General features: G+C 39.3%; 1 protein-coding gene across 1 annotated transcript in view; it reads left to right on the forward strand.

Annotated features, from left to right (window-relative positions):
- LOC150090984 (voltage-gated inwardly rectifying potassium channel KCNH6-like) overlaps window positions 1-18,517 on the forward strand; it is a 490,763-nt gene that overhangs the window by 65,558 nt on the left and 406,688 nt on the right. Inside the window, exon 2 of the mRNA XM_090379306.1 lies at window positions 16,664-16,894. Within this exon, the coding sequence (XP_090235432.1) occupies window positions 16,664-16,894 (231 nt within the window). The remainder of the gene's footprint in view (window positions 1-16,663; window positions 16,895-18,517) is intronic.

Here is an 18,517-nt window from a genome sequence, read left to right on the forward strand (position 1 = left end):
AATCAATGGCCATTATGACGATGAGCAGAAACATGTTCTCGGTTAGCGCTTAAGTCGTTGCTTTCTTCTCGTTTTTTGGGTACATCCGCATATATTCATAAAACGCATATTGTCTTTACCATGTTCCTCCGTCTGTCCGCTAGTAGCACTGAATAATATTTTTGTTGCCGTGCACTGTTTGGGGAAATGAAAGGGCAATATGGCAGATGCTCAGAAACGAAATGGTTCGTTTGCTTTTTGATCGTTTTTGATCTGAAAACATCTATGGCGGCACTGGAGTAAAACGGATTGGTAACGAAATTTTATTACGGAAATGACGCAATCGACGTCACTTTCTATTAGGTGGCTGTTAGATTTTATATGACGCAAATGACGTCACTTCCTAAATGGCGCTAATGATGCTAACTCAGTCACTAACGTTGATTCGGTAGAGTAAGCAGCTGGTAGTAATATTATGCAAGAAGAAATGCTTCAACACCACCGAAAAAGCCTCTCGTGTTGACAAGGAACGAGTTCAAAAACATAGAGAACGAAAAAAATGCAGAGTTTAATAAAATCTGCTTCTCAAGATTTTGATCAACGTCAGCCTTACTACATCCACTTCTCATCAAGAAGCTCGACCGTCGACATCACGAAATCATATTCAAGAACTTCCTGAAGATTTCGTGACGATACTAATCATGGAACTATAATTGACGACATGCATAATCTGCATCTTGTAAGTCTTGTACTATCACCACCTGATCGTCTGCAAAAAGTAAATTGTGAATATAGGTGTTCTTATTAATCGGCAATATCCCATTTTATTACATTTTTTTGACCAGGATCTTAGGCAGATGTCGATATAAATTTTGTAGTGTTGATGACGTGCACCAGCCTTGTAATAAGCCTTTTGAAGTGTGGAATTCAGGAGACAAAACTGATCCCACTTTAATTCTGCATCTATTATTCCTCTAAATTGTCTTAATAATGTTAATCAGTTGTCCATCAATATTTGCCTCTTTCAGTACTTCCCATAAGAGTTTTCTTGGAACACTGTCATATGCCTTTTCAAGGTTAATGAAAATCATAAAGATTTCTTTTCTTTCGATTGGCATTTCTCAAGGATCTGTCGTACTGTTGAGATATGGTCTATACATGACCTCCGGCTGAAAAACCACTTTGTTCTTCTGACACCTCGATTCGGGCTTCTAAATGGTTCCTGATCCATTTTCCAAGAATCTTTAACAGTGAGTTCAGGACGCATATTCCTCTGTAATTTGAACAGCTTTTCCGATCGCCCTTCTTTTAAATTGATGTAATATATCCTGTTGTCATTTCTTTCGGTATTTCTTCTCCTCTCGGTATACCATTTAACAGTTTTTGTAACAGAACAGCCGCTCCTCTTCCTCCGTATTTCAGAAGTTCCATATATAAATTTCTCCAGGTCCAGGTGATTTGCCAGTCCTTGCTTCCTTTAGCAAGAATTCCACTTCCTTAAGAGAAACTTTTAAGCCCGAGTCTTCTACACCGAAATTCTCCATCGTCTTGAACTCTTCTCGGTCTTCTTTTAAAAGTCCTTCATAGTACTTCATCCAGTCTTTCAAAGGTATTAATTGCAAAACAGCGTTGTGTTTATTCTGTTTTCTCAAGTCTTTAAGGACCTTCCACGATTCTGGAAAAATGTGTTGTTTATTCTCAAGTCGAACTGTTCACGAAGACTGAATAGTCCATCTCTGTTGTCGTACCTCTCTTTCTCTCCAAATCTTCCAATAACTTTGCTATTTTGTTCATTTCGTACTCTTGCATTGAAATCCCCCATTAAAAATATCCCTTTGTGCTTATGGATTTTTTCTATTATTTCTCTCAGATCCTCCCAAAATTCATCCTTTAAGGTAGTCGGGGCATATATTCCCAAATATATGTTTCTCTTCCATATATTGCCAATTCCAGTGAGATCATTCTTTCATTAATAAATTGCCAGCTTTTGATGTTATGATATGTCTTTTGATATGTCTCAATTTCTTTTTAATAGCAATAGAAACTCCTGCTCTTGCTCTTTCACTCTTATGGACTCCACTCCAAAAATGGTAGTATTCTCCCATTATTTCCTCTCCACATCCCCTTTTCTTTGTCTCCGATAACACAACGATGTCTAAATTGAATTTTTGCAGTTCATCCGGAAGAAAGTTTCTTTTAGTTGAAAGACCTTGAATATTCCAACATCCCAAAATCATTGTCCTTTTCCGTTTGCCGAGTCGTTCCCGAAAGTGCAGTCCGTTTTCATTTTCACTTGTAGGTCGTTTAGCATTTGTGTATTTTTTACACTGAACGAAGAGCTAGCCCGTTGCAGCAACCCCCAACCTGGAGGACCAGGGTATCTCTCTCTTAGTCTGGCCCCTACACTTTGACCTGTCCGGTTTGGGAGGCCCTACCAGTAGCTAAGCTACCGCCTACTTAGCTCTCCGGGTTATCGGGACACGCAAGCCCCTCCCCCCCCCCACCGCGACAGTGTGGAGAATACCATCGGCGGAGATTTTGAATAAGTCATTTATGAATTATTATTATTTGCTAAGACGTTTGAAATGTAATGCACTGCGTGCATTACACTGAACAACAAATTTTGTGTCATGTCTTGTTACGGGCATGAAAGTAAGTTTACTTTATAGATTTTTTTTTTTTTTTTTTTGTGCTAAACACGGAAATAGTGCTTAAAATGGGAGATTGGCCCTATTTTCGTAAAAAGTAGTTTTTTTATATTTATACAAGGTATTTTTTTTTATTTATGTGGCAGTAAGATGGTACGAACATACCTGTATCAAACACGAGACCTTTTCACCTTTCGCTTGTATTCAGCTTCGGGAGCATCCCTTCACACCATCCAACAATAATTGGCTAACATGGCGGCACTCCATATTTGCTTTTGTATCTTTGTTCCATCGTTGCGATGTCTTGATGGAAGTGCTCACCATATTCGTCGCTGACGGACTACAGTTTGGTTGGATCGCATCCACAAAGGGGGAAGTTACGAAAAAATTCATACCGCACGTAGACAGAGTGTATCCCAATTCCACCCCTTTGGTTTTCCCCAGGGTTAAATGCAATTTTCTTGCTGACGGGGCACAGACCGATGAAAGCCAAACTTACAGCGCTTAGGATTATTGAAGATGGGGCACGCACCTGCGGCGAAGAAGAATCATTGAAACACTTGATGTACGAATGCACATTATACGAAGACCTAAGATGTATACTCATTACGCAAATCATGTACCTGCCTAAAAACCGGGAACACCAACGAATATAAAGCGTTCAGCAAATATGCGCAGAAACTATTTGCAAGAAGAAGACAGCGAGCGGTTCCGTAAAACAACACGCGGAACGCGCTACCAGCACACGGACGGACACAGTCAAGTAAAGGAGACAGAACCATGGAGCTGACAGAAGCTGCTACCTGATGACATAGGGAATCACAAAGCAGAACTACAAACCCAATGACTAAGGATTAAAGTGCACCCACCTCGTTGACAATACACCAATCTACTGAAAGGACAAAGGTCTCACGAGCGACCTCAAGACTGACCCTCATTGAACTTTGTCTTTCACTGAGCTATATCAGAGCTCTGACTTTCACCCACTCTCAAGTGACAACCGGATGGGGGGTACCAGCATGAGGACAAAGAACCTCCCAGGCCTCAACTACCACAATACATCCACACAGATGAAGATGACTGCACCTACAAGTGGATGAGACCGCACCTCAAGTGCAACCAAATCCTATACGGCCCTGACCACACCGGACGGGAATCTGGTCCCATGAGTGACTCCCAAATTCTGGTGACCCAAACAGGAATAACATGACGGCAAAAGAGAGAAGTAGTGTTGCTGTATGGCCAAATTGGCTTTCCTGACCGCGCTTCCTTGTGTGGTCCTATCTTTCCCCTTCCCCCTGGCAGGGGGGAGCGGGAGGAGACAGTTTCTGTAGTCTCCTCTCTTCCCCGCCGTCTCCCCGTTCTTCGCCTGGTGAGGCATGGGCCTGCCTCATTGACAATCCGGGGACGCCTTCTCTATCGTCCCCATATTTCCACCTTTCACCCTTCAGCCTTCACCCTCTCCCCCGCCCTATCTATACTCCAGCGCATGTCCCACACTGTAAAACTCTAACAATATCTAAATTAAACTAAGTACGCAAACTTTTAGATCTTACAGAATCTAGTGTCTACCCCTATGATACTTTTTTAAGGCCCTAGCCACTGAAATCCCAGGAAACTAGATAGCAGTGCCTGCTAGAGTTAAAATTTCTAACTACTGTGTACCTGGTCTGCCTCCACGAGGCCAAGTGTGGGCAACGTGGCTAAATGGCCAGAAGAACAACGATACATAATACTACACTTACAAAATCCATACACTTTTAAATCTCTGGCCTTTGCAGTGAACTGTTACACCTACAATGAGAGCAACGCGGAGATGGGGGGAAGCCCTGGTGCCATTAGACACGAATACGCAAGTGGTATTGAAGGCAGCATATTTCCGTTGTGTATTAACAGTCTTAAGTCCATTGTACTGAAACCTTAGAAGCGTCTGTAAATAATCACCATTCTTCGGGAACGTGCCTTTAAAAGTTCAATACAAAATTGATGGTCTAATGCCACCAATGAACATCCTTACAAACAGCGAGTTCACCTTCTGTTTGATTGAATTTATCATAGTCTTTATTTCGAACACGAAATGTTACAACAGTGGAATCTAGAAGATTCCACTGTTGTAGCCTCGAGGGAAAAGCTCTGCCATATTCTTCGGCAGTTCGAGATCCCTGATGAGTTCATTAAGCTCACTTTCTGTGATCTTATGTGATTCAGAAGGATAAAGGTTTGGTAAAAATGGTGAATCCTTTGACGTAGACGGCTGCTGTACTTCTTCGTGTATATTAAGTTGATGTTCATCAGAGTGTACAGGAAAAACGGTCTGGTGGTTTATGAATACGTAGTACTTCACCACGAGGCATGAGACGAATTGCAGATGGTATATTCGGGTACGTCACTGTCCACTTTTTGTTCATTGTATTCACCATACAGAAGTAACAGGAGGCACCATACAGAAGTAACAGGAGGCACCATACAGAAGTAACAGTCTGCGATGTGATTTTTTGGCTCCTTCCATATCATGGGCACTGCGAAAGGCATAAAACTTCCCATTCGATTCGCTCACGCGTTGAGGTTTGATGAGCAGGTAGTGCAGCATTTGTGGAGCACAGTTCTTGTCCTGGTCGCTTACTTTAGATTCAAAGTACAAGAAGTAGGTTTTTTTTTATGGCTCGAGTTAAGGGACGCTTTCTTGAAGCTAACGTGACTTTTCCACATAAGTAACAGAAGTCATCTGTACTATTCACACAATTAAGGGGCGTGTTAATCTTACACGACACAAATACTGCGCAAAAAATAGGAATCTCACAGAGAACAACCGTTAATTGAGAATAAATCACCCAGTACCTAGTCGTATTCGAGGATTACTGCAGCAGAGTTGAAGACTCATTTGAGGCGACAACTTATAGCGTGATTCTGAGCGAGGTGACAGTTGCCGATCACGTGATAAGAGAGTCGTATTACTGAAACTGCTGGTTGTCATGCATTTTGCCGAGAGCCGTAGTTGATAATGTGGACTAACTCGCTAATATGAAACCCCAACTGTAATTCGAAAACAAGAGCTAGTTGACAAATTTTAATGTGATTTTCGTGTTCTGCAGCATAAAATTAGCCAGGATTGGGTATTTTCGTTTTCGTAACATTTTACTTGTTGACAAGTGTTATTATTTATATTTTTTCTATACGTATCACATAGACTATCCATATATTGCATATGAAGCACTTTTTTTTTTTTTTTAAATAAATATTCATATTAGGGTTACCTGAGAGAACAAACTGATCCACCCATGGGCGCATGAGTCATATCTATACTAACACTCCTGAAAGATAATTATGGTGAAGGTCTCATGTTTTCCTCCCGGAAACTAGAATTTGTTTATTAAAAAAAAAAAAAAGTTAAAAACAGATCAACGTAATATAGAATACAAGCAGTTTACAGATATCTTCCGATTCTTCATGGTTTTAGCTGCATCTGTGCTATTTTTGCACAGATGCATATTTATGTTTTAAGGAAGAGAAAAAAAGTTCAATCCGAAATTTTCCCACGCGATCCGTTATTTGATATTCTTTGGCTATCTGCCATTGTCATTATATTTCTTACACATTCGAAAGTTAGAAAACTGGGACACTCATTGTAATGATACCAGGAGCATAATATATTTTTTTTATAGCGGAAGAAATGAAGCATATCTAAAAATAACCTCTAGTATAGGAATGGAAATATTATCTCGGAATTCTTCTTCGAAATCATGATGATAATAACATTGTTTAGTAATTAAATTGTAATGTGCCGGTAGAGAAGAAATTGGGACAAAAGAAATCTCTGAATTATATACTGGAGAAAAGCACACTGCTCGCTGCAAAAGTTGGAACGATATACAAAATTGTAACGATGCTATGGAATGCTGTAATGGTTTTTATGAATAATTGATAGTGTTCTCAGCACGTACAGCACATTTCCGAAAGTTAAAAAAAAAAAATCAAAAAATCCATGTTTTTATTTTATAGTTTCTTCGGTGTGCATTCAGAGATTTACTAAGATTTAACTAAGAAATGAAACAACTTGAAAACAAAACTTCGGCTAGAATTTTCTTTCATGTAATGTGAAGAGAATCTTTGGCATCTTTTCTAACATGAGGAATGCGAGAAAGGCTACTGTTGTGATCAAGAAAAGCAAACTGAAAGTTTCAAGCCTTCAACCCTTTTGTTGTTAGATGAACAAACTGTCGACTATCATTATATATCTCTCAGTTCGAACAAGTTCTTGTAATTTTAATTATTTGGGAGGAGTAACCCTTTTACTATTGATCGTGTCAAGTAATATTTACTAGTCAGCGTTTCGGTTTTGAATTATCAGTTGATACTACGGAAGTACAGTAATCCGAACAGTTAGTTCTAATCCACTCCCTTTCCTCAGTCACCTAGTCTTTTTCCAAGTGTATACAAGGTTCTGCCCAAAGAATCCTTTGGGCAGAACCTTTAAGAAAAAAAAATGGAGTTACTGAATGAATTCACCACATATCTGAGTTTATCAACTGACTCCATTGCTGCAGCAGTAGAAATCGAAATGGATTCTATGCTTATAAGAATTCACAAGGACGGTAAGTGAAGCACAATAAAAATTTCGTTATTATTTTAAGTGAAGTTAATATACTTTCCTTATTTCACTTAAATATTTGTTAATTTTATTACCTAATGAACTTATTTTCTCTGTTATGTTATTCTATCTTCAACTGTTGTAACCTCCTTGAAACTGAAGATAGGAATAAATAAAATTTGAATTCCACTCTTGGAATATCTTGCTTAAAATTGCTTAACTGATATTCTAATTAATACCGCCTTACCATTATGGCATTTATCTGGAGAAGCGTTCATATTTTTATCAGCGTGACGAAGAACCTCTGTACCGACCATGCTAAAAAAGCATGGTCGGTACAGAGGTTCTGTACTAAAAGCATGGTACAGCAATGGTTTGAGGAGTATATTATGACGAATCTTCCATTTTCATCTGTGAGCTCAGATCTGATTCCGTTAAATTCTCTTCTAGAATGTTTTGGAACAACAATTTGAAATGCAGAACAAGAGTTCTTATGTTCAACAAAGAATTAGTTGTAGCCTTACGGGAGTAGAGCAAGGTTCTACCACATATACTTTGTAGAAAGTATCCCGAGACGATTAATTAAATCTCATGCTCTGTTAAACGCAACTTTGCAAACTTATTTTATCCACCCAGTTTTTTGTATAGTTTCTCGAAGGATACTCTTAAGTACAGTTGCACAAACAAAGTTTAGCATCCCTATTATTTTTAATCAGAACAGATGTGTGTCTGTTCTTATTAAAAATAATAGAGATGCTAAGCATAACAAAGTTTAGCATTTCTATTATTTTTAATAAGAACAATTAGAATTAAGAATTTAATTTAGTGTTAGCTCCATTTCACTCTTAGCTGCTGTTGAATTATAGACGATCCTAATAGCATCCTTTACATTGGGTACAACCAGATGGATTGAAATTTGCTTCTGTAATCATTTTACTTAACTGATATAGTACGAAGCTCGATTCATTTACCCATAAAATATTTTTAACATTTTTTAAGTTTTAACTTTTCGATTAAGTTGCTTATGGGTGATAACTAATTATAAATACTTACTGAAATATTCATAATCAGTTGTCGTTTAATATTTATACAATACAAAAAAAAAATACTATTAGGCATTAGCATATTTTATCTGTAAATTGCGTTTATTCTAATATTAGAATTCTAATTATTTTAAAACATATTAGATATCCGAATCCTATACTGTTACATAGGCGGTATTGAATTCTGGAGTCGCCCTATATAAGATACCACACAAAATGTACTAGTTACAGATGATTGATTAAGTATAAAAACTTTGAAAATATGGAATTGAAATGTAAAGTAGCTGTGAAATGTAAAAAGGGATCTAGAGCGTAAAATAAGAATGTAAGTTGAAAACGAAACTTCGGCTAGAATTTTCTTTCATGTAATGTGAAGAGAATCTTTTGTGTCTTTTCTATCATGAGGAATGCGAGAAAGCGCTACTATTGTAGAGCTAGGCTTGCTAACTGAGAGTCTGAATGTAAGAATGTAAGTAAGTCCTGTCACAGACATTCTGTCAGGTATGTCAAGCTGGGCTTGCTAACTGAGAGTCTAAAATGCTGATGGCCCTGATATTCAGATGACCATCAAGCCAAGTAGACCGAATTTCGGCGAAGTTCGGTTGTTCTGTGATAACCAAATACTCTGCTTGCATCCAGAAATATGGGCTATTATTAACCCTGGGTTTTTCATTCTTAGTTTTTAAAAGGTCTTAGTCATAGCAAGTCTTGAAATACGGCACCTGGTATTTTGGAGGTGACCACTCAGATGCGAACTAACGTAAGCAGGGGTCCAGATGTGTCGTCCACGTCACACGGAGGATTGCAGCCCCTCAGTGTTACCAGGCAATGCTAGGTCGTAGATGACTCTCATCAACTTGTGTAATACCACCAATTTGCTTATTGGAGGATTGCAGTAGTGGAACCCATGTTTAGTCTCTAGAGCAAAGCTCCGGCAATCTTCCCCATCTTTTCTGTCATGCAGTATGATTGATGTCTTTTGAGGATAAGATGGACATAATGGCGAGATCCAATCTTCCTTACATTTCGAAGATACAGCTCTGAAACGGTGTTCATCCAGCCAGCCGCTAGATAATTTACCAAAGAACCTATTGGTAACTCTGTCTGTGCGTGTAGCACAGTGATATCGTCATCGTCCTCCCCACACCGATTTTTTCCCCCCGACAACTCGGGTTTTTCGTCCAGCAAAACAGGCAAATTGACCAGAGAACACACGCAATTTACGGATATAATACACAATGCACGGTAGATGAATTTAATTATTCGGTATAACCTAAAACTAATAGTTTGGTTTTTATTGGTAACTCTGTCTGCGCGGTAGCACAGTGGTATCGTCACTGTCCTCCCCACACAGAATGGAAAGGCCCGGATTCGAATCCCGTCGATGACGCGAGGAACTTTAATGGGCCCTTTTCACTCCGTGGCTGAGTTAGTCGGTCTCAGGTGTAGATAGCAAAATCCCCCCCCAATAAACTGGGGTTTTTTTTCGTCCAGCAAAACAGGCAAATCGACCAGAGAACACACGCCATTTACAGACACAAAATAGGGGTTTATGTAATGGATTACGGGCGACCTAAATATAATAATTTGAAATTTTATTGGTAACGTTAGAGGAGGCTTCCGGATAAGCTAATATATAATATCGTTGCCTCTATTAGCCAGATAGTGACTGGAGGGACTCCGAGCAGTGTGTATGCGAACGCGGGGAGCATTTTCGAAGTCCGGTTGTATCAAGGAGCTGGGCATACTCTTACCGTGTGTACACCATATTCCCATATCCAAAAACTTCATTACTTCATCCAGTATTCCCTCCCTACATTTTCTTCCTACTGAATACGTAATGAATATTCAAACTAATAGAACAAACTTATTTGCGAAAAGATCTAAACCTCCCAAACACTTCCTCGTTCATTTTACAAATCACCGGAATAATTAAATTCATCTGCCGTGCTGTGTGTCTTAAGTCTGTTAATTGCGTGTGTTCTATGGTCGATTTGTTTGTTTTGCTGGACGAAAAACCCCAGTTTCTGGGTAAAAAACCTTGCTGTTACGTCTGAGACCGGCCAACTTAGCCACGGTGTGAAAAAAGCCAATTAAAGTTCTTCGCATCATCGACGAGACATTTCCATTTACAGGCAGGAAAAGTACCAGATAAACTTTTTAGAATCCCAATTATCGGTTGATTCAACCACTGCTCATCTCAATTGTCCTGATTATTCGCTGTATGATTCCTTTCACTTCACAGGTGGTATTTGTGCATATGTCTGCTCTGATATTCCCTGTCAGAGACTCAGTAATTTGGAATATCCTCTTTTCGATCTTTTCTGGCTTAAATTATCTCTGCCCCTTTCTATCAAATTCATCTGTTGCTTCTATCGTTCTCCCAACTCTACTAAAGGCGTAGAACATTTTGACTTCCTCTCTTTGAAACTTGACTTGCTTCAGTATAACGTTCTTAACAGTGAGGTAATTTTCCCTGGCGATTTTAACGTACACAGCTCCAGATGGCTTCTGTTTTCGAGTTACACCAAGCTGTTCAAGATGCTGAGGCTTTTTCAGTTATCACACAAATTGTCATTTACATACAGTACCAGATAACTCTATGCACACAGCCAACACTCTTGATCTTTTTCTAAAAAACAACCCTTCTAAGTACACGGTCGAAGTGAGTGGTCTTGTAGGCACCTCAGATCACAACTTGGTGATGGCCTCTTCTGCAATAGAGCCTTTCTCACGTGTTCATTCCCAACTTCGTGTTGTTTGGCATTAGATGACTGTAAAATGGGATGATCTGCGAGATTTCTTTTCCCTGGTCGAATTCCTGTTTTTAGTCTTCTGATGTCAAAGTTGGCTCGGATCGTGTAAGTGACATTAGTATGTAAATGAGTAGAATATAAGTATGTATTAGAATGTAAATGACTACAGGGATGAAATCCTTTATTCCACACTCCACCTTAAATTCTCGTCCTTTATCCAAACCTTGGTTTTCCAATGGATGTGTTAATGCTGTTCAAGATAAGAATATCGCATATCGCAATTTTCTTGTATACAAATCTCCAGGTTCACTTTCTACACACCAAATTTTGCAACAATTGTAGAGCAGTTATTAATCAGTCCAAACAAGATTTTGAACAGGCTAAGAGTAGAAAACTTGCTTCTTGTTCAAATGATCTAGATCCCTGTTTTTCTTCCAACTGGTGTATTGATGACCTTAGGAAACAAACTCCCACCATTCTGAATGCGTTTCAATCAATGCCTCTTGTGGCCTTCAAAAGGATGCCAGAAGGATTTTGAACAATCTTGATGCTAAATAAGCTCTACGTAATGATGGTATATCTCCACTTGTTCTTAAAACCTGTGTTCCTGAAGTTACTCCTGTTCTGTGTCATCTTTTTTTTTGTCACTTTCTTATTCCAAATGTACTTTCCCTTCTGCTTGGAAATTTGCTTATATCTAACCAGTTCCTAAAAAGGGTGAAAAATTCCCCCATCCAATTATCGTCCCACTGTATTTACTTCTACTCTTTCTAAAGCAATGGAGATTAATCGTCAACTCTTAAACTATTCAGAAACCTTCCATCTGATTAATGATCGCCGGTATGGATTCCATCAGTGTCGATCCACTGGTGATATTCTGGTGAGCCTCATCAACTGGTGAGACTCATCCATGGACAAATTCAAAGAAAAGTTTGGTGAAACTGAAGCAGTTGCTCTTGACATTTTAAAGACTTTTGATCGTGACTGGGATAAAGCTCCTCTAAATAAGCTTCCATGCAACTGTTCCAACTATTTCTGCAATTGAATATTTAGTTTTCTCCCTTACCACTCACTGCGGGTGATGGTATATTCCTTTCTGTCTTCTAACTGCTCCACTAATGTTTCTGTTCCTCAAGGTTTTGTTCTTTCTTCCACTCTTTTCCTCTTGTAGTAGTAGTAGTAGTAGTAGTAGTAGTAGTAGTAGTAGTAGTAGTGGCACTTGATGCAAGAAAGCAAGTGTAGGAGCTTATGCAGCATCAGCCAAAAAAAAAAAAAAAAAAAAAATCACACCATACCCTCCAATTGCCTGTCCAGTTCCTCCTTAAATTTATTTAACCTATCAACTTCCACAACGACAGATGGAAGTTTGTTCCAGCAATTAACCACCCGCTGGCTAAAGGCAAATTTCCGCACATCTATTCTACATCTATCCTTTCTTAATTTGAACTTATGTCCCCGTAGGTTCGTATTCTGAACAAGTGGGAGGATCCCATCAGAATTCAGCGTGCTCAACCCATTCAAGGCCTTATAGACCTCAATCAGATCACCGCGCAGGTGCCTAGTCTCCAGCCACTGCAATTTGCAGATTATTGACCTTCTTCACATGACTGGAAATCCTATCCATAGTTTTCCTGATGATAGCATGTTGCCTTCCACCTTCCAGTTTGAGAAATTTTGACCTGTACTAACAGTTTCAACTTCTGGAATATCCATTACCAATTCTTTAAATGCTGATCTCCAGATAAATCTCCATTGGGACAAAGATAACTTAGTTGATTTGAATCGTTCTAAACCTCAGTCCTGTCTTATATCTTGGGAAAAAGATTCATTTGCTCCTATGCTTATCTTTTATGACACTCTGATTCCTAGACCGGATCACACGTCTCTACTGGGGATTACCCGATTTCCAGTCTCTCTCTCTCTCTCTCTCTTGGCATAAGCACATTACAATTATTGCTTCCTTTTGCATCTAAAAACGGATTTTCTCTTTTGCTCTCATCGTTACTTTTCTTCAAAACAGCTGTTCATTCCATCTTCTTCTTCTTCCAGTCACATAACTCCCTGAGGAGCTGCTGTGGCCCACCAATAAATTCCTTCAACTGCATCGATCATGTGCTCTACGAGCGGCATCGCAAAGTGTCATACCCAGAAGTTCACTGATCCCATCCTTCCACCTAGTTGTAGGTCTTCCTCTGCACCTCTTCCCCTCAATTTTTCCCTCCATTATATTCTTCAACAGAAAGTTGAAGAATATAATGTTCATTCTGTACAAATCGCAAATCCGCCCTGCCATGGAATATGGTTCCGAAATCTGGAGCAGTGCCCCCAAAACCTCTCTCAGCCTTCTAGGTTCCGTTCAAAAGAGAGTGATTATGTTAATTAATTGACTCATCTCTAAAAAGTCTCTACACTCTGTTACTGCTGCATGCCTTTTCTATAGATACGTCCATGGGCACTGTTCTTTTGAATTGTCTTCTACAATTCCCGTTCTGTCTTGGAAAGCAATCCAAACCCATGCCACAACTATTTAATATTTTTTACTGTGCAACTTTAAAATCTCAGAACCACCTTTTTTTCTTCATTATTTATTCATTTAACTTCCGTTTTCTGGAACAACCTTTATATATATTTCTTGAAAATTACACTCTACCGAAAATTAAAGCCTAATGTCAACAACTATCTTGTTTCATCTTCTCGACCTTCAGCCTATACACGGTACTAAGTACCGTAGGTTATAATACCTCTCGTGGCCGTTGTTTTCATAAAAAAAGTTGTGAAGAAAATATACTGGACAATTTGGTGGGAAATTGGGGCCATCACAATGAGAGTGGAACTGATATTTCAGCTTACGAAGACATAGTATTACTTAATGAGAACTACACTGCCATGGGAAATGAGCCCCAGTTTCTAAAGGGTATGCTACCGTATTTATATCAATATAAATACGGAAGCATACGCTGATGACGTGGTCATGTTAGTGAAGGGTAACTCTGGATTGGAAGAGCTTTCTAGTTTTGTTTTATCAGAGCTGCACTATTGGTGCGATTTGCGCAGACTTAAAGTTCCAAAAACAAAGAGTAAAACCTTATTACTGAATGGCCATTTATTAGTGACAAGGAATCGAAAGGTCGTGCTTGAGGAACCAGTCTTTAATCAGTTAAAACTCTAAAAATAAGGCCTTGGGCTCCACTTTGTCGAAATTCAGTGTGCAAAAGGTCTTTACGGTTCAGTGATCTATTCTATTGAAGATGTGCGTCGAACTGTGGCAACTGATGCACTAAAAGTTTTGAAAGGTCATCTTTGCCACTTGATTTACGCTTGGTGTTTCTATCAATGAGTTATCATCTAACAAAGGGGCTGAAATATAACTCTTTGTCACTTGAATTAGATTGTGAAGGGAGTTACAAAAAGGAAAAGAAGCGTCTATGGACAAAATTGTTAAAACGGTGGCAAGAACGTTGGAGTACTTGTGTGAAAGGAACAGTAACGAAAAAATTATTTCCAATGGTAAATGCTAATGGTAAACAGTGGGCAACTTGTTTTAATTTCAGTCTCCATTCAACTTTTGACATGGTTCCTTTTTTTCAAAGTTAAGGGAATTTGGAATCATTGAGCGTACTCTATGTACTTGTGGATTATAACCATATTTTCTATGAATGTGTCGAGTAATCTGACTTGAAGTGGAAATTAATTGAAGAAGCTTCCAATCTCCGGTCATTTACTCCTTGATTTGAACAACTGTTAGTACAAAAGAAGATTTTTACGCACTTCGAAATTTTGCCGTCCGTCTATTCAGAAGAATGGGGATTTTGTTGCAGTTGGAGGAGCATGGGCTGGATGCTGAATGGTAGTTAGAAAGGGCTGGAAAAGATCGTAACGTGCTACATTAGAACGGAACATTATTGTCCTAGATAGGGTCGATGCAGGATGAGTGGTATTGTTCTGATTACAGGTGGGAGTCTACCCTGTAAACACAGTGGACAGTGTTTCTTGTCAAGCAACACTGGGGTGCCCCCAAACTCCACTTAGTGTATCCTGTGTCGCAGTACAAACTCCGTAAAGGCCAGAGATATTGTAGGTTTTATATGTAGCCTGCCTACCATGTGATAATATCTCTGCATAAGGACTCCATCCCCTATGCACGTAACCTAAAGATGTTTGGAATGCGTCGAAATCCTCCGAAAATGCTTTTTTACATCTTAGCTCTACATATCTTAAAACCACCAGCTTGGAACTCAATCCATCCAAATCCATACGCATAACCTTCAGGAAAAAAAAGACAGAAATTCAATCACTGTCCTCCTAGATGGTCCCCCCATCAACAGAGTCCTGCATTATGAAGATCTTCTAATGGTTGGGTTGATCAACTTGCTTTCTTTTGCCAATTCCAACAGAAAAAATCCTAGCTGCTCTCTGGAGAGAAAGAGGAACTGAACGGTATCTATGACCCCACTGAGCACTGGGTACCTGGTAAGGTGTATGTCCCCGTGGCCCCCTCTATGTTTTGGTCCTTTGGGACTCTGCTGTACAGTGCCGACTTAGAATTGTTCTTGGCATAACTACTGGATCCTGTGGTGGTTCAACCTCATTCTGGGAAAGTCCCTTTTATTGTTGTCTCGCTGGCCACATTCATAAGTTACCCGGATCACAGGTTGAGAAACACTGCTCTGATCCATGTGCCAATTCCAAATATGTGATGTTGATAAATTGTTAACTTTTTTTTTTCCTGTCTTCCATCGGTAAGTTCACATTACGTTTTGCTCTAAGTTACTGAACATGCAATTTCCTTATGTAAATGTTACATTTTATGTTATGTTACCCCTGTCATATACTGCCCTATTTGGGAGAAGCGTTTACTTCAGTTTGATTAAAAAAACAACAAAAAATATTGCTCAGTCTTAACATCTTCCATTGTGCAGCTCAGAGAACAGTTCAGAGTTAAAGCAATTAAGGCCACTTTGTAACTACTACACTTGTTAGAACTTGCATCTGTGTCAGCCTTTTCTTGGACCCACGCTCGTCTGCTGCCTATTGGCAGTTCAGTAAAACTTGAATACGTTGAAGCGACTATTTTGCAAATTAAATGATTAGCCTGTGTAATTAACCAAAACTTGTAGTTTACAAAAATAATTTGAAAGGAAGAAAAAAGGATTGTGGATGGGTTCTTTAATTGGATGCTATTGTCTGTTTCTCTCATTACTTTTGAGCATATTGAGTTAATAAAATTAATTATTGCCAAGTCATTAAGCTAGAAATGATTAAATGATAATAGCATCAGGGATAAACTCTGTTTCGTGTTCAGTTTTACCACGATGTCTTTCACCTGTGATGCTTGCTAATTTTTCAGGTTACGCTGCCTTTTTAGGTACAGGGATACAAATGTATCTCTAGAAAGGTTAATAAATTAGCACAGTCGTTGAAAAAACTGAGGAAGTGTATTCTTCCTTTCAATCAACAATTATATCAACAAGCATAGTTGCTTGTTGATATAATAATAGTTTTGGTTTATTTAACTAAATAGAGAGAGTAGCAGTTACTTTCTAAGGGTATTTTTTTTATTATCCTTGTCCACATTTTTGTAGCATCTTCATAAATATATTTTAAAAGTATTTAATAAGAAACTTCTTTTTTACCTTTTTCTTTGGATAGATAGAAAATTCCTTGTGGCCAATGCCCAGGTTGAAGGCTATCCTATTATCTATTGCAACGACGGTTTCTGTGAGATGGTTGGTTACACACGTGCCGAGCTTATGCAGCTTTCGTGTATCTGCGATTTTCTCCATGGTCCACTCACTAGCACACAAGTAGTTGCTCAAATCAGAGAATCATTGGCGACTTGCCAAGAACGGCAGCTGGAGATCTTGTACTACAAGAAAGACGGTAAGTAAATTTATCTACAGCATTTGTTGCATTGCATTGAGTAATATAGTGGAGAAATTTTGAGGCGGTTGAAGGTCATTCGTTGGTTCCCTCTTCTCGCTCTCTCATTCCTTGTACCATTAAGCAATGTAGTGTGAATGCGTTGCGGAATAGCTAGTGAATGACTTTGACCCGCCTACAGACATTTTCTCTTCTATAAAATCAAATTATGATCTAACAAACTGTACACAGCTCTTCAGAGATGTGTCGTACGATACGACGCATGGGTCAGTGTTTTTTTATGCCTTGTTCGTTGCTTTTATATTCCTTATTGTTTTTTTTTTTTTGTTAGTTGTTGGCGCATCGGCTTCTGAGGATTCGAACCTGCGACCTTTGGGTTCCCAGGCAGGCACTTTACCCACCTGGCTAGCCCAGTCGGCTCCTTATTGGTGAAAATTTTCAGTTGTTTTGTTAAGCTAGCCCTATTAAAATTGCCACTGAGCATAGGTGTGGAACGTAGTGGGGAACCGCCAAGAGCAGATATTCTAAAGGTTTGGCTGGGAGATTAGTCCGATTGTCATTTTTGATGTGAACAGAAATCTCCTTTCTTCACCTGAGTACGGTAGTCGTCTTATTCTAAGTGTATGTGCTATTTGAGTAGCGGTTGGGGCAGAGGAATTTGGAGTTCAAATAAGGCCCACCTGAATAGAAAGCATTCCGCTTTGCAAATTCGCTTTCTGTTGGTTGGGGCAGCGGTCATTCAGATTTAAATGCCGTGGATGATTATTGAATATATAATGGTAATGATATACACTCAGCGGGCAATTTATTAGGCACACTTACCCTTTTCATTAAATGGATCTTTTAGTAACATCATTGCATGTTAGTACCATACAATATAAAGCAGGTAGCAGATTCATACGTGTGCAATTAATTGCGAGAATGGGCAAGACAAAAGATATAAGTAACTTTGAAGGTGGCATGATAGTCGGCGGTAAATGTACCAGTATGATTGTCTCGAAAATTGCTTTACTGTGGCTTTCACGTACGACTGTCTCGGGTGAATCAAAATTTGTCCGATAAAATTAACATCCAGCAAAAGGCGATCCTGTGGTGGGAAACAGCTCTTCGATGTGTGAGGCCAACGGAGATTGATTTTTTTTTTTTTTATCGTATGATGTGAGCAATACACGAATGAACCAGTTTTTTCCTGCTTCCTTCGTGTATCGTGGCTGTGAGATCCAACCGGATAGTGCAGCATCATCGTGATATCCAAGCCTGAGGCGGGATTCGAACCCCCGACCTTTGGGTTGCCAGGCAGGCACTTTACCTGCCTGGCAGATAAAGTGCCTGCTAGCTTACCCGGCTAGCCCGGTGGGCGGAGATTGATTGATGCAGGGTAATAGGAAGGCTGCAGTCAGTCAAATGACAAGACAGTACAACAGTGGTAACCAATGTTTTTTCAATCTCATTCTGCTGTTTCAAGCTTAATGTTAGAAGCAGAATATGGCGAAAACAGCAAGTTCATCGTCAAGGTCTCAACAGTACAGGTTGGTGGTGGAGGTGTGGGGTGGTTTTCTTGGTATATTTTGTGTCCCTTGATATTAGTGGAGCAGCATCTGGATGCCACAGATTATTTGGAAA

This window comes from Mastigoproctus giganteus, chromosome 1 (assembly GCF_048544385.1).
Source record: "Mastigoproctus giganteus isolate SK-2022 chromosome 1, ASM4854438v1, whole genome shotgun sequence".
Classification (NCBI taxonomy): Eukaryota; Metazoa; Arthropoda; class Arachnida; order Uropygi; family Thelyphonidae; genus Mastigoproctus; species Mastigoproctus giganteus.